This window comes from Octopus bimaculoides, chromosome 6 (genome assembly GCF_001194135.2).
Source record: "Octopus bimaculoides isolate UCB-OBI-ISO-001 chromosome 6, ASM119413v2, whole genome shotgun sequence".
Taxonomy (NCBI): domain Eukaryota; kingdom Metazoa; phylum Mollusca; class Cephalopoda; order Octopoda; family Octopodidae; genus Octopus; species Octopus bimaculoides.
This window is the reverse complement of record NC_068986.1, coordinates 22,224,395-22,242,398: the sequence shown is the minus strand read 5'-3', so window position 1 is coordinate 22,242,398 and position 18,004 is coordinate 22,224,395. Positions and strand designations below refer to the sequence as shown.

The 18,004-nt window shown below is 38.2% G+C and overlaps 1 protein-coding gene across 1 annotated transcript in view; it reads left to right on the top strand.

The window, feature by feature from the left end:
• The first annotated feature begins 9,632 nt into the window (after nt 1-9,632).
• The window catches only part of LOC106870238 (mdm2-binding protein), a 26,879-nt gene continuing 18,507 nt past the window's right edge, over nt 9,633-18,004 (top strand). The window contains exons 1-5 of the mRNA XM_052968421.1: nt 9,633-9,647; nt 11,004-11,098; nt 12,303-12,379; nt 14,865-14,919; nt 16,331-16,553. Of these exons, the coding sequence (XP_052824381.1) occupies nt 9,633-9,647; nt 11,004-11,098; nt 12,303-12,379; nt 14,865-14,919; nt 16,331-16,553 (465 nt within the window). The remainder of the gene's footprint in view (nt 9,648-11,003; nt 11,099-12,302; nt 12,380-14,864; nt 14,920-16,330; nt 16,554-18,004) is intronic.

Here is an 18,004-nt window from a genome sequence, read left to right as displayed (position 1 = left end):
AACGGGTTTCTTTCAGTTTCCATCTTCCAAATCCACTCACAAGGCTTTGGTCGGCCCGAGGCTATTGTAGAAGATAGTTGCCCAAGGTGCCATGCAGTGGGACTGAACCCAGAACCATGTAGTTGGTAAGCAAGCTACTTACCACAAAGCCACTCCTACGCATATATATATATATATATATATATATATATATATATTTATATATATAGAAATAATTCTTTTCAATAGAAAAACACCCAAGTTGTGGAACCTCAGTCAGTTATATTGAAATAGTTAAGGGATGTTTTGAGCAGTTTAAAAATGTTTTGATAGAGTTGGAAGGACAGTTCCCACAACCTTTATAGGATTATGCGTTGTGTTTCTCAAAATAGTGAAACTGGTCAATGAGGAAGCGCCACAGGGTTGCAATTCTGGGAAGAAATGTCTTGGAAAAGTGTTGCTTCCCAACCACATGGTTCTGAATTCATCCTACTGTGTGGTGCCTTGGGCAAGAGTCTTCTATTATAGTCTCAGGCTGACCAAAGCCTTGTGAGTGGATTTCATAGGCAGAAACTCAAAGCAGCCCATCGTGTGTGTGTGTGTGCACATATACACACATACATGCGTGTGTTTATGACCCTGTAACTTACTGGTTCAGCAAAAAGAGACCAATAGAATAAGTACTAGGCCTTAAAAAAAGCCCTGGGATCAATTCATCGGATTAAAAATTCTTCAAGGTGGTGCCCCAGCATGGCCCTAATCTAACGACTGAAACAAAAGATGAAAGGTAATTCTGTATTTATTCAGTCCGAGTGTAAATGAGAAGAGAAGAAATAGGGCTATAAAGTGTGCTAGGGCAGAGATAATACACAGCTTAATTGGGAAAAAGTTCATTGAGATTGATATAGAGGGACCTTGTTAGAAAGAAGGCAAAAAAAATTGAGAAAAAGAATTTGGAACACAGTAAAATTGTTGAAACAATACTATTACTTCAGCAAAGTGACAGGCTGGCGGAAATGTTAGCACACTGGGCGAAATGCTTAGCAGTATTTCGTTTGTCTTTACGTTCTGGGTTCAAATTCCGCCAAGGTCGAATTTGCCTTTCATCCTTTCAGGGTTGATAAATTAAGTACCAGTTGTGTACTGGGGTCAATCTAATTGACTGGCCCCTTCCCCAAAATTTCAGGCCTTGTCATAGAGTAGAAAAGAATATTATTACTACAGCTGGCACAGCCAACCTTTTGATTTCTTCCTGTCTATGTGTCAATTAGCAAAATAACAGGCATGGCTGGTTCTTGGGATAAGCTGAAACAACCTTTACCTTAGATCATCATCATTGTCATAATCACCTTCATGATCACCATCATCGTCATCATCTTTATCATCATCATCAACACCCATTTTCCATGCTGGCATGGGTTGGATGGTTTGATAGGAGCTGGCAAGCTGGGGGGTTGCACCAACCATTAGTTGTCTATTTTGACATGATTTCTACAGCTGGATGCCCTTCTTAATGCCAGCTACTTTGCAGAGTGGACTAAGTGCTTTTTACATGGAGCCAGCAATTGTGCTTTTTACATTGCACCAGCATGGGTACTTTTTACATAGCGCTGGCACAGATATTGATGTCAAAGTAGGCAGTATAGATATCTCTTTGACAAACAACTGTTTAAAATAAAAAATAAAATAATGAAAAAATTTGCTGGATTTTATTATTTGTTTGATGTGAGATTCATTATAGAAATAATCTGGTGTACATCAAAATTTAATCTTTTTTAATATTTAGACAAGCAATTTGTCACATAAGCAGTTAGTTTGTCACAAAAATTGACAGGTGATAATAAAGCATACATAACCTGGCATTCTTTCTATTGTTGTTGAGCAGACAAGCAGATTGCCTTATAGTTGGACAAGCAAGTGATCACATGGTCAGATAGACAGTTATGTAGTTGAAGAGATAATCTGTATGTCACATTGTAGGATAGTTAGTGACCTAGGTTAGACAGACAATCTAATTACATGGTTGAGTAATATCATCATCATCATCATCATTTAACATCCACTTTCCATGCTAGCATGGGTTGGACGATTTGACTGAGGACTGGTGAAACCGGATGGCAACACCAGGCGCCAATCTAAATTTGGCAGAGTTTCTACAGCTGGATGCCCTTCCTAACGCCAACAATATATGAGAGTTAATAAAGTTAGAGTTTTCAAAAAAATATTGGATTAACTGAGATTGTCCTTTCAATTAGAAGACAATAACGCCCTCTAAAGGGATATTTAAAATCTGAAAACAAGTAGCAAGGGAGATAACAAAAGTAATGGTTTCAAATTTTGGCACAAGTCCACAATTTTAGAGGAGTGAATAAGTCAATTTTATTAGCTCTATTATTCAGCTGGTACTTATTTTATCAGTCTTAAAAGAATGAATGCCAAAGTCAACCTCAGCAGAATTTGAACTCAGGAACTCAAAATGTAAAGAGTCAGGCGACAAGCCACTATGCATTTAGGTATGATGCAGGCTTCTGCCTGGCCAGCTCCTGTCAAACCATCCAACCCATGCCAGTATAGAAGGAGGACATTAAACGATGATGATGATAATGACGATGTTGATGATGTGTGTGAGTGTATATATATATATATATATATATGTGTGTATGTGTGTGTGAATGTACATCATCATCATCATCATCATCATCATCGTTTAACATCCGCTTTCCATGCTAGCATGGGTTGGACGATTTGACTGAGGACTGGTGAACCAGATGGCTATACCAGGCTCCAATCTGATTTGGCAGAGTTTCTACAGCTGGATGCCCTTCCTAACGCCAACCACTCTGAGAGTGTAGTGGGTGCTTTTACGTGCCACCAGCACGAAGGCCAGTCAGGCGGCACTGGCAACGGCCATGCTCAAAATGGTGTATTTTACGTGCCACCTGCACAGGAGCCAGTCCAGCAGTACTGGCAACGAATTCGCTCAAATGTCTTTGAAATATGACTGTTGGTTTCCCCATTTGGCTTTAAAGACAAGATCCAATCCTAACTACATTGTCTTTATTTTCAAAACATTTAGATTAACTTTTATAATTGAAGTTATCTCTATTGCATTCTTTTCTTCTCCAGATTTGAAATACTCTTAGAGAAGTTTTTTATCTTTCAGTTTCATTGCTTAATCATATGTGTATTTAGCATCATACAGAATTTCTTGCCTAAAGTACTTTTGCCCAACTCTATTGTTGACATCATGTGGTTGGACATGCACTCGGTGTCATTGATAGACATTAATCAGTTAATTAACTTCAAAGATATTTCAAATAAATTAACGTCATATCAAATATTTTGATAAGAGCAGGAAGTAGTCAGATAAGTTGTGAAAAGCCAATGTCATGGCCAACGTGATTTATAGCATAATAAACATGTTTATGAATTGGAGAATGAGAGAAATAAGGAGACTGGCATGACATTGCTTAGATGGTAGAGAAACAGACTAGTGGCTTTTCAGTATTTATTGAGAAATTTTACTGCATCCCCCACAATGCACTCTAGGCAGATTCCACATTCTGTGCACCAGCAAATGATGATCAGATTGGCTAAAATAATGGTTAAAGTTGGTCTAAGGATCAACTCTGGGAAAACCGAGGTGATGCAGGCCAATGTGTAAGGAGAGATGCAAATTTTTATGAATCAGGAACCTTTTGAAAATGTCACCGACTTCAGCTACCTGAGTAGCATTATTGCAACAGAGGAGAGATACTGAGGCAATTGTCAGCTTTAGAGTAGAGCATGCAGCAGCAGAGCTCAGAGGAATAAACAAGATCTGGGCAAGCACTTTGATTAGCAACTGTATGAAGATCCTGCTGTACCAGATCATTGTCCTGCAAACAGCAATTTTTGCAGGAAAATGACTGCCGAGATCGCTCAGAGGTTGAAAACATTCCACTAATAGTGTCTGCAGACTCACAAACTTTGAAGTCCTCAGAAGAGTCGATCTGTGAAGCCTTCAGGTGTTTGTGACAGAAAGAATAGGGAGACTTATAGGTCATGTTTTCTGACTGTCAGAAGAACGAGTCCTCAAGACAGCTATACAATGAGTACCTCTATAGTAGTACTCCGCAACTATTATGCCACAGCACACTGGTGTGCCATGAGACGATGCTAGGTGTGCCACAGTGTAACCTGAATATAATTTTTTTTCTATACTTTTAGTTCAGGTGTGCTGCCAAATTTTGAAAAGAATATAAGTGTACTGCAAGGGACAAAAGGTTGCAGTGCATTGATCTAGAGGAATGAAGGAAGAGAGGCATGGTGCACCACCTTCAAAGATCTGAGGCAACATAGCATCACCTGGGAAGGTGCAGGTGATTTTGCTCAAAACTGGGACTATTAGAGATGTATTGCTGTCCAATTTACAAATCAACTGTGCAGGAGGAACTGAGACTGAAGTTGACTTTGCCTTTCATTTTTATGGTGCCAATAAAATAATTAACAGTATTGCATTGTGGATGAATTACTTGGCTATACTATATTTTAGGATAAGGTGGCTTTGTACATCATCATTATCGTCGTCGTCGTTTAATGTCTGCTTTCCATGCTGGCATGGGTTGGATGGTTTGACTGAGGACTGGTGAGCCAGAAGGCTGCCACTGACGTAGCTGATGACAGTACCGCCTGATTGGTACTCGTGCCAGTGGAACGTTAAAAGCACATCCAAGCATGATCGTTGCCAGGGCCACGCATTGGCTCCCATGCCGGTGGCACATAAAAAGCACCATTCGAGTGTGAATTTGTACCTTGTGAATAATAAATCTTTTAAATATACAATTAGAAAATTTCACTAAGATGTTAAAATGAACAGAAGATATTGATCAGACTATTCTGACGGATACAAGTATGACAATTGAAAAGTGTTATCTAATTGGTGTTATTTGTAAACAGTTTTGTAATTTAAAAGAAATTTTTTCTTTTATCAGAGTTGAGTGTTTTTAAGTGTATTTCATCAATTGTCAATTAGTCATACAATTTCTTTAAGTATAAAGTTCAACAGTTACAAAAGGAATAAGTACAATGGATGTCGTCATCATTATCATCATAATTTAACATTCACTTTTCCATGCTTGCATGGGTCAGGCAGAATCTGTTGAGACAGATTTTTCTATGACTGAATAAACTTTATTATCAACCCTCACCTGTTTTCTAGCAAGGTGTTATTTTCTCATGGTTAGACCTGTTTCTACAGGATATCGGAAAAGGGTTGGCACTGTTTGTATGGTGCATATGTTTGTCAAGGAGACAAGCATAAATGTATTCACTTGCACACACATACACACAGCTACACCTGAATATATGTGTGTGTGTGTGTGTGTGTATATATATATATATATATATATATATATATATATATATATATATATATATATATATATATATATGCACATCTGAACGTAGAGTGTAACCGGCCCACTTATGAGTAACCCTCATTCATTGCGAAGACCTATTGAGGCAAGCATAAAGAAATCAAAATCGCTGACATGGTCGATGGCAGTACTGCCTGATTGGCACTTGTGTCAGTGGAGTGTTAAAAGCACCCACTACACTCTCGGAGTGGTTGGCATTAGGAAGGGCATCCAGCTGTAGAAACACTGCCAGATCAGATTGGGGTCCGGTCCAGCCTCTTGGCTTCCAGACCCCAGTCAAACCGTCCAACCCATGCCAGCATGGAAAACGGACGTAAAACGATGATGATGATGATGATTATACATATATATATATATATATATATATATATATATATATATATACATACACTACAAGCTTCTTTTGTTTCCGTCTAGCAAATTTACTCACAAGGCAAATCTGTGTGTATCATATATATATGCACGTGTGTGCATGTCTGTCTGTTATGACTTCTGACAGCAAATTGTCCACCCATTTTAAGCCTTTGTAGACATGTGTAATAAGAGATCCCTAAAAGAACAGTAAGGGTTAGTAATAGAATGAGCATTCATCTGTAAAACAATGCTTCAATAATATATTCATCTAACCCATGTAAGCATAGAAAAATGGACGTAAATCGAACAAATATATGCCTGTACACACCAACACACACACACACACACACACGTCTATATATGCAAAGTGAAAGAGAAGAGCAGCGAGTGTACTATGAAGCATTTAGGTGAGCATTTATTGACTCACAACTTAATTATTCAAAGTTGCATGTACATGTCCAATCGGCAAGATTTGGACGCCTGATCAGTTAGACATGTGTTCCCATGCCTGTGAATTATTAACAACGCACGCATAGACACATGCGAGATATAGAAAATTTAAATTAGTTGTAAAACACTTCAATTAAAGAAATTAAGATATTCTTTGTAAAGTTCATTTGACTTTTTTTTTCTTTTTTTTTTTTTTTTTTTTTTTTTTTTTTTTTTCTGATATGTAAAAGTAGGGTATATATAATTTAATATAATCTTATTATTTGTTAATTTTCTCAGTTAATAAGATTATAAATTGACTGGTAGGCAGACGCACACAGTGACGTTTACTCTTATCAACTATGAAAACTGGAGTTACCTCCCTTATCGGATTTTTTGATATTGTCTAGTCGCTCGAAGGACAATATTCATTATTTGTAGCTTCTTTTAGTGAGACTAATGTTATTGTTTTGTTTGAACAGTTGTTAGGAGAAACACATAAAAAATATTACAAGATACTTCGGAGGTTTTTTAGTGTAAGATTAGGATTTGAGATATATTAACGATGATTACAGGAGAAGTGGAAATATTGACTGGGTTGATTTGAATGTGGAATGAAAATTACTAGTTCAGAATACAAGCAACTGGAGTGGTTGGTAGTGGAGCAGAGGAGAAACAGAACATTTTTGAGTGATTGATCAAAGCATCGTGGTTACTGAGTCATTGCCAATCAGTTGAATAACTTTCTTTTGAATGTGATCTCAGGTGTCTACGAGTGAAACAGAAACATCCAAAATAAGTGATCAGTGTTCTGAAGTGGGCCACATTTAGGCTCTATAATATGTTAGTACACATTTCCTGGTCCTGAAGAGGAAACTATAATCTTTGGAATAACATACTGACAATGTTATGTAAAGTTGTGAGAGATGAAAAATTGTAAAACCTGACTGTTATAGCAAGTTTCAGGCATTTTATTTGCAGTGTTAGAAATAGGACCATTGTTGGTCAAGGTTAACCATGCATCTGCACATGTGTAGGCCTGTCGAAGATTTTGTTGAAGAAAACTGTTGGTTGCCCATGCCTACAAGTCTTCTTTCTTTGTGCCACTGATATTTATCCAAAGGAAGCCGGCGAGTTGGCAGAAACATTAGCACGCCGTTTAAAATTCTTAGCGGTATTTCGTCTGCCCTTACGTTCAGAGTTCAAATTCCGCCGAGGTCGACTTTGCCTTTCATCCTTTCGGGGTTAATAAATTAAGTACCAATGACGCGCTGGGGGTCGATGTAATCGACTTAACCCCTTTGTCCTTGTTTGTCCCCTCTATGTTTAGCCCCTTGTGGGCAATAAAGAAATAAGAAACGTTAGGGCGCCGGGCGAAATGCTTAGCGGTATTTCGTCTGTCTACGTTCTGAGTTCAAATTCCGCTGAGGTCAACTTTGCCTTTCAGCCTTCCGGGGTCGATAAGTTAAGTACCAGTTGCGTACTAGGGTCGATCTAATCGACTGGCCCCCTCCTCAAATATGTGCCTAGAGTAGAAAAGAATATTTATCCAAAGGAAAGACCACCTGTGTGTGCCAATAGAACTGGGTGCTTGTATCATCACAAGTGATGCTGTCAAAATACCAACAGCTGAAACAGATATTGGTTTCAAATTTTGGCACAAGGCCAGCAATTTCCGGGGATGGGGCTAAGTTGTTTATATCAACCCCAGTGATCAGCTGGTACTTATTTTATTGCACCCCCGCCCCCCAAGGATGAAAGGCAAAGTTGACCTCAGTGTTATTTGAACTCAGGATTTCGAGATGGGTGAAATGTCGCTAAACATTTTGTCTTGTGCAGTATCGATTCTGCCAGCTTACCGCCTTAGCTGAAACATCATCATCATTTAACGTCCATTTTCCATGCTGGTATGGGTTGGACGGTTTGATTGAGGACTGGCAAGCTAGTAGGCTACACCAGGCTCCAATCTGATCTGGCAAGGTTTCTACAGCTGGATGCCCTTCCTAATGCCAACCACTCCAAGAGTATAGTGGGTGCTTTTTATGTGCCACCAGCACTCGCATCAACCTATGCTTGAATAGTGTTTATTACATGCCACCTGCACAGGGAGCCAGTCAGGTGGCACTGGCATTGGCCACAACTATGATTTCACTTGACTCAACAGGTCTCAAGCACAGCATATCACCTGATGATTGAAGGGTACTTTTAGATGGGCTGGTTATGCGACACTGGTATTAGTCACAGCAGCGATCTCACTTTCCTTGCTGGGTCTTCTCAACCACACCATATCTCCAAAGGTCTCGGTCTCTTATCATTACCTCTGTGAGGCCCAACATTCGAAGGTCATGCTTCACCACCTCATCCCGTGTCTTCCTGGGCCTAAGGTTTACCACCTTAGCTGAAACAGATATTGCAAAGCATTTGGTTGACCTTACAGTTTTCTCAATCTACTGTCCTAGATTGATTTTTTTTTTTTTTAATCAACCCTGAAAGGATGAAAGCAAGATTGACCTTAATGGGATTTGAACTCAGATTGCAAAGAGCTGGAATAAATACCACAAGGCAGTCTGTCCAATGCTCTAATTGTCTCAGCCAATTTGCTGCCTATTGTTTATGTGCAGCAATTATATCATTGAATTGTTGAAAGAGATTTTTGTCCCTGTTGCAGGATGCTTTTGAGGTTTTAAGGTTTCTGTTAATAGTCACAGAATATGAAGAATTGGGCTCGTACGTGGATGATGCTGAAGGAAGAATATCAAAGGCATAATTGAACATTGGTCAAGTGTGGAGTTGATAGAATGTCTTCTCAGAAATAGTCCTGTCAATACACAGTGATAAGGCAGTTTGGAAACTTCTGGTTCAAGGTATGAAAAACAGATAAAGTCTATAGCTATGAGGTTCTGTTGTCAGACACAGTCAAAGGCTTTGCTGATGTTAGGAGAAACAGCATTGCTTTCACTAAAGTTCTGAAAGGCAAGATACTACTGCTGTAAGTTTCTGCTAACTATGATTTTATACCAACCGTACAGTCGGTTATTGGAAAAAAGAAAGTAAAATGAAAGCGATAAAGGTGCTGAGTGTTTATGACTTGTGAAGTTATCTCCCTTAGTCCAAGCACATTCTTTTATTATATTCATGTGTAATAATTCGAGTTCACGTAAGGCAGTGGTTCTGAACCAGGGTCCATATAAGATTTTATTGTTAAAATTTATGTGCAGTAAGTTAGTTATACTCCTACAACACAGAAAATATTTTAATTTTTTTTATACATTCCTGACTAATATTTAATTATAAAAATTTAATAAGATTTTATTTCAACATTGAATGCTTATGGGGATCTGATAGAGTAAAATATAGGAATTAAAGGAGTCCATTGGCAAAAAATGGTTGAGAACCACTGATGTAGGTAGTGTTCAAGCATCATTATGGCTGATATACATTAAAAGAAACTAAATGGCTAAAGATAAAGTAAAGTGAGATTGCAGCCATGCTTGTCCAGACCAGTTAAGAGTACCTCTCATGCATCATGCAATATGATATGCTTGAGAAGATCTGTTGAGTCAAGTAAAACCAATATCATAGCTGAGGCCAGTGTCCCCTGACTGACTCCCATGCTGATGGTACATAAAAAGCACCATCCAAATGTGGCTGATGCCAGTATTCCTTGACTGGCTCCCATGCTGGTGGCATGTAAAAAGCACTATCCGAATGTGATTGATGCCAAGCCCACCTGACTGGCTCCTGTGCCAACCACTCCAAGAGTGTAGTGGGTGCCCACTACACTCTTGGAGTGGTTGGCGTTAGGAAGGGCATCCAACTGTAAAGAGACATTGCCGGATCAGATTGGAGCCTGGTGCAGCCGCTGGCTCTCCAGACCTCAAACAAACCATCCAACCCATGCCAGCATCAAAAATGGACGTTAAGTGATGATGATGATGAATTGAGTAAATGTTTGTGATTTAAAATAGATAACTCTTAAGCAATATGGGGTTTGGAAGATATTAATTTTATTTGTATGTTTAGAGAAAGAAACGGAGCAGGCATTGCAACTAATAGTTGGAAGACTGCAAGCTGGCAGAAACATCAGCATGTCTGTATTTACATTCTGAGTTCAAATTCTGCCCAGGTCAACTTTGCTGGGGGGGGGGGGGATAAATTAAGTACCAGTTGCGTACTGGGGTCAATCTGATCAACTGGCTCGCTCCCCCAAAATTTCAGGCCTTGTGCCTAGAGTTGAAAAGAATAATTGTTTACAGCTGGAAATAAACCATTAAGAGTTTAATGTCTTGATCAGTAACTCAGCATAACAACAGTTTAAAGATATCACAATAATTAACCTTAAAAGTCAGTATGACAGCCGTCAACTTCTATTTGGGATTACTTAGTCGTCATCATCGTTTAATGTCTGTTTTTCATGCTGGTATGGGTTGGATGGTTCAATAGGAACTAAGAAGTCAGAAGACTGCGAAGCTCTGCTGTCAGCTTTGTCATGATTTCTAGTTGCATGCCCTTCCTAACACCAACCACTTTACAGAATGAGCTGGGTGCTTTTTACATGGCACCAGCGACAACGAGGTCACCAAATAACTTGCAAGACAAGACTTCTCTTAGAGGGAGGGAGTTGTATTGAGGGACTGGAGAAGGTGTCTTGCATTGGAGGAGAAACATGGTTACCTCAGGTGGAGAAAGAGAAGATGGTGAAGATGTGACTGGGAATTGGAGAGAGTGAGTGATAGAAGAGGATGTGGTGGTTGGGCAAAGGCAGAGGGATGGGATATTAGGAAGATGTCTATTTTATACAGTCTAAAATTCTTTCTTTTCCAGTGTTTGCCAGCAAACCCTAATAGTGTATGGATCCCTGTAACCAGTACCACAACACCAGATGACTTATATCCGAAAGAATCATCTTCTCTTCAGGGGTAAAGTAGCCAAAGAATATTTTTCATAATAATATTTAAACTTGTATATAGGTGTTGTCTAATTTTGTTTTGCGTTTGGGACCCTTGCATTTTTTTTTTTTTTTCTGTTATTAAGCCCTAAGTCAGTGCCAAAAATTCAAACCTTTCACCAAAGACTTTTCAGCCTTGACTATCCCTTAGATATCAAATAGATATACTTGCTCTTCTTAAGATTGTAGGGTGAAATTTGAGGGAGATTTGGTTGCTATTTCTAGCAAATCAAGTAACCATGTATAGACTCCCCTATTGGTGTTTTGGTGGCATGCAGTAGAGAAATACCTGAATCTGAGCAGAGTAAATACTTTTATTGCCAAACCTTCAAGCACAAGATAGGTTGGGGTTATTTCCACCACATTGGCTAGATCAAATAATGGGTTTCGTGTTTGGGATAAGATTTCATTACATCAGCTTACTCATTTAGTTGTTAGTTTTTATTTTTGTTTTTTGCATCAATATTATTTTTATTCAATGTTTAATATTATTGAATAGAAAATACAATTGGCACTCCGTCGCTTACGACGTCGAGGGTTCCAGTTGATCCGATCAACAGTACAGCCTGCTCGTGAAATTAACATGCAAGTGGCTGAGCACTCCACAGACACGTGTACCCTTAACGTAGTTCTCAGGGATATTCAGCGTGACACAGTGTGACAAGGCTGACCCTTTGAATTACAGGCACAACAGAAACAGGAAGTAAGAGTGAGAGAAAGTTGTGGTGGAAGAGTATAGCAGGGTTTGCCACCATCCTCTGCTGGAGCCTCGTGGAGCTTTAGGTGTTTTCAATCAATAAACACTCACAACGCCCAGTCTGGGAATTGACACCGCGATCCTATGACTGCGAGTCCGCTGCCCTAACCACTGGGCCATTGCGCCTCCACATAAAATACAGTAAGTTGGCAACATCAGTAAAGTGTTTTAAGATATTTAACTTTGTTTCCTTTAGTGTTCTGAGTTCAAGTCCAACTAGCACAAACAGTTTGCTTTTTCTTTGTCATTCTGAGTAGTTAAACCACATATCAGTAGTGTACTAGGAGTGATGTAATTGACTATTTTCCTTTCTTTCAGAATTTTTACCTTATTATCTATTTTGCTGAGAAAAAAAATGTACTACGGTAAAAACTATTTTATAAAATGTCATTATGAAATTCTCCATTTCTGTTCACAGAAATGAAGAGGACAGCAAGGACAGAGAAAATCTTTGTGATTTGCTCCATAGAATAGCTGATAATTTACCTTTGGCAGGTAAGGAGATCAATTCTTTTGCTTTCTAGGATTAGAAGGTTCTTGTATGTTCATGATGCTAATACTCAGCAATATCTTCATTTCTCTTCCATTAATTTTTATTGTGTCTATAAAAGCTGTTAAGCTTTTGTTTTTGAAGGAATTTTACAAACTTTTCAACCACAATGCCATGCCTTAATAATAGTAGTTAATAAATCTCCAATGGTATTCATTTTCAGCTGAATATCTTGGAACAGTGTGAAATAAAATGCCTTTCTCAAGGCCACAATGTGTCGCCCTGTTCAAGAATTGAACCCACAACCCTATAATTGTGAGCCTAACATCCTAACCACTAGGCTACACACATTCACATATACACACATAGCTATGTATAGAAAATATACAGAATATACTTACCATCATCATCATCATCACTTAACATTCGTTGTCCATGCTGGCATGGGTTGGACAGTTTGACCATGGATGGTAAGCTGGAAGGCTGCACCAGACTCCAGTCTGATTTGGTATGGTTTTCTACATCTGGTTGCTCTTCCCAATGCCAACCACTTCGAGAGTGTAATGGGTGCTTTTACATGCCACTGGCATGGGTGTTATTTGTGTGACACTAGTATCTGCGATTTTGCTCAGCTTGATGGGTCTTCTTAAGCACGACATAATGTCAAAGGTCTTGGTCATTGCCTCCATGAGGCCCAACACTCAAAAGGAGCTCAACCACTTTGCCTCTGCAGAGCCCAGTGCTCGAAAGGAACTTGGCCACTTTGCATTTGTGAGGCCCAACACTCAAAAGGAACTCAGCCACTTTGCCTCCAGGAAGCTCAACTCTTGAAAGGAACTCAGCCACTTTGCCTCCGTGAGGCCCAATGCTCGAACAGTGCTCTTTACATGCCACCGGCATGGGTGCCACTTATGTGACACCAACATCAGCCATGACTATGATTTCACTTGGCTTACCATATATATTTGTACTGTGCGTGAGAAGACCCGGCAAGCCAAGTAAGATCGTTGCCAGTGCCCCTGGACTGGCTTGTGCGGGTGGCACATAAAAGACACCATTTCGAGCGTGGCCGTTGCCAGTATCGCCTGACTGGCCTTCGTGCAGGTGACACGTAAAAGCACCTACTACACTCTCTGAGTGGTTGGCGTTAGGAAGGGCATCCAGCTGTAGAAACTCTGCCAAATTTAGATTGGAGCCTGGTGTTGCCATCCGGTTTCACCAGTCCTCAGTCAAGTCGTCCAACCCATGCTAGCATGGAAAGCAGACGTTAAACGATGATGATGATGATGATGATATATATATATATATATATATATATATATACGAGGATAATCCCAAAAGTAAGGTCTCCAATGTGATGGGGATACAGGGAAATTGTGTGAGGCTATTGGCAACACTTGTGTTTGTTGTGCATGTGCCTTCCGCTGCGTGAGCCTCGCTGTCGTGCTCAGTCTTGGCTTGCCAGTTGTATCTGATGGGGCTCCTGATTGACGCTACCGCCAAATGTGAAGTTCGCACAGTTATTCAGTTTTTGAATGCAAAAGGCATTAAACTGATTGAAATTCATCGCCATTTAATGGAAGTGTATGGCAAGTCATGCATGGATGTCAAAAACGTCTGCAAGTGGTGTAGGGAGTCACACGGTCAGATATACATGGGTTTATTAGCATTTTCAAATTTATAATTATGGATATCATGCTGATGAGTGAAACGAATCTTTATATTCTAATCAAGAACCGTCGTACATGATTAACTAACGGCAGGTTTGTTTTGTTTGTCTTCGGTTTTGTTCTATGTGTGCCATAAATATCACCATCAGTTGGAGAAAAAATTGTAGTTAGAATTAGTAGTTTTTAACTGCTATTTCTAATTTTTCAGTATGTTGGTGAAGCAACTCCTGCTGATCCCTATATGTTTATAATTATAAATGGTTTACCGATAAAGGTTTTTTTGCATACTGAACTACTTGGCAAAATTGTTAATTATTAATTTATTAATTAATTGGCAATTCGCTGCCCTATATTGATAAACACACACACACACACACACACACAAATACTCACATTTTACAGTACAATGTAAAAAGCACTCATGTCTGCCCCACCTGGCAGCGCTTGTGCTGGTGCCACGTTAAAAGCACCCAGCATTCACTGTAAAGGGGTTGGTGTTATGAAGGGCATCCAGCCATAGAAACCATGCCAGATCAGACTGGAACATGGTGCATCTCACCGGCTTGCCAGCTCTGATCAAACCATTCAACCCATGCCAGCATGGACTACAGTTGTTAAAGAATGATGATTCAAAATGTACATGCAATGCATATCATGAACATGTTCAAAATGTTTACTTCTCTACACAAAAGTGATTCATCTATATACAGTGTATATAAACTATATACAGACAATATGTACAAAATATCTACTTATGATGAAAGCAGTATTTGCCATATTTCTGTCTCATGTACAAAGATTATTTATATTTATGTTGTAGGAAGTATTGTGGACATTATTGTTGACTTCTCAGAGGTGGCTGACCTTGATGATGAGTAAGTATACTCATTTAACCCTTCTTAGTTACTTTTTACTTCTTTATTGTTGTTGCTATTTCTCTTGGCTTCAGTTTACACAGGATGTTATTCTCACTTTGCAGTGAGTTTTAGCTGAAATATTATAACAAAAGGATTAAAGCATAAGGCAAATTACTGCCTAATTAAAATAAAGTTAATTATACATTTTATCACCTAGAATATATAATAATATTTTATATATTTTGACCAATATATAGATAGATTTATCTTTAAACATAATGTTAAATAACTACTCCTGTACTTGTGTATATATATATATATATATATATATATATATATAGTATGTCCACTAACCATCTTTGTTTTATATAGTGTGTCCTACAGTCATTTCTGTACATATTTCTGTACTTATTTATTCAGTCTTTATTACTATAGATACTATTGCAAGCATTTGTTATTTGATGCTATATGAACCAATCATATACTCATTTCTTATAGTGTTTTACTATTAAACTTCAATATATATTAACAATTGAAATCATATTTATCATTTTTTATTAGGAATTAAAATCCTCAAATGGAATAAGATTACAATAAAACTTAAAATCTTATGTTTACCATTTATTATTTGTATTCTCACATTATTGAAGATTGGATCCACTTGAGCCATATTTCAGGTAGTAACATCTATTAATTGTCCTTCAAGCTTTCTTTGACTACTGATGGACATCAGAGCATAAAATGAGTAAAAACAATGTTTTTAGTGCCTGAAATATGAGAAGGTACTGCAAGAAGTGACAACCTTTTTAGAAAACTATGCATATTTGCAATATTAGGTTATGAATAAGTGCAAATGCTGCCAAGGTAGATGCTGCCGTCATTCATTTCAGAGTCATTAAAATAAGTATTAGTTGAATACAGGGGGCAGTGTAACTGACTTCCCCACCCACTCAGAACTGCTACCAAAATTAGAAAGAATATTAAATTATTTTCAAGTCTTGTACTGCATTGTTGAAATCAGAAATCTTACATACATTCACCAGCTACCAAACATGTACAGGTATTGACTTTGTTGACAAAAATCCTTTTGCATACTTTTATATCCTTGTATGTTGGGTATATAATATAATGAAGCAGAAGGGAAAGAAAGTATTTACACAATGCACTACTATTACACGAGACTCAATGCTCTATATCAACAGCTCACAGTGAACAGCTACCAACCCGAACTGCCAATTGCTCACAGTTCTTTACTTTATAACGAGACAGTCCACCTTCAGTTACTTGGTGGGGTAGTCAGATTTCTTCCACAACACTACTAATTTGTAAATGAAGAGATAAATCTAATCTTAATCCTGCTGTTCTCTTATAAGATAAAATGTGTAAATTATATACTGATTGTATCAAATAATCTGTTTTCTTTCTAAAGCATTCTGCCAGTCTTACATGGTGTTCTCAAACGCTATCAGTTGTGGCTGTGTGCCAGCATCTTCATCATTTATGTACCTGATACTGGAAAAGATATGAATAACCCTAACAACATTGATGTATTATTGGAGGTTTGGGCTGTAGACTGCCTACCATCTTTGGATCAAGTGACAATTCCACAGAACCTTGCTTGGAAAGGAAATATCATTTTAGTTGACAAACAGGTAAGTTACATAGTTTTCGTTCAAACAGGTCCTGATAAACTCCTCCTCATAGACCACAAAACCATCCAGGATAATTATTTCACTATTATGTGTACAGAAAGACAAGCAATTAGATTAGTTAAGTATAGCAGAAATTCTTGCTGCTATGGATGTGGTAGTAAAAGCCACTTGAAGGCTGACTAGCCTGAGGATTCTTATAAAATAAAGAAAGACAATGACAAACAACAGCAATAGCAACAACAATTATTGGTCCCTGAAACTGTTGTCACTAGAGTACCGCTGGTTGCCACTGAGGGTAGTAATAAAAAATTCTTTTCTATTCTAGGCACAAGGCCCAAAACTCTTGGAAAGGGGGCCAGTCAATTAGATCAACCCCAATACACAACTGGCACTTAATTTAAGGACCCTGAAAGGATGAAAGGCAAAGTCAACCTTGGTGGAATTTGAACTCAGAATGTAAAGACAGATGAAATACTGCTAATGTTTCTTATTTCTTTATTGCCCACAAGGGGCTAAACATAGAGGGGGCAAACAAGGACAGACAAACGGATTAAGTCGATTACATCGACCCCAGTGCGTAACTGGTACTTAATTTATCGACCCTGAAAGGATGAAAGGCAAAGTCGACTTCGGCGGAATTTGAACTCAGAACGTAACAGCTAACAAAATACCGCTAAGCATTTTGCCTGGCGTGCTAACATTTCTGCCAGCTCGCCACCATAGTAGTAAAAAAAAAAAACTGTTTCATTCTGAGCCATGAGCCAATAACTAAGAAACTAATAGGGGCCCTCCCAGTAGTACCATCCCATCATCTTGTAGTGATGGCGAGGAAATGAAAGATGTACAGTGATAACAAACCGAATGGGACAGGACACGGCAGGGTTAAGTAGAAAAGAAAAAGATAAGATAAGCCCAAACTGAAAACAAGTAATCCACACTGAGAAAATACTCTGGAATTGCATGAAATTCACACTCTTTCGAATAACCAGTGTAGAAATGAAGAACCTATTGAATAAGAAGTCAGAAGTAGTGTGTAGATTAAGAAAGAAATGGGCTCTGATTTCATAGAACACTTGAAACATAGACTGTTAATGAAAAGAAAAGTATGAGGTTATGAATTGTTGAACTGTACCTATCCAGAGGACATGGAATGTTTCTTAGTTACTCTGATAAATGTAGCAAAAGTGTATGGAGAGGATGAGGAATTATAAGAGGGATGTGAATTTGATTACATATATGTATGTATGTGCAGTTATATATATTTGATATATAAATATGAATATGTATACATCATACATACATATATATATATATATATATATATATATATGATATATTAAACTTTTACAATGAGTTGACTGTCAACCTTTTTCTTGTATATGTAAATATGTACTCTACTAAAAAGTATTGAGTGGTCTTTCAGTTTAATGTTAACATTTTTTTTAAATATA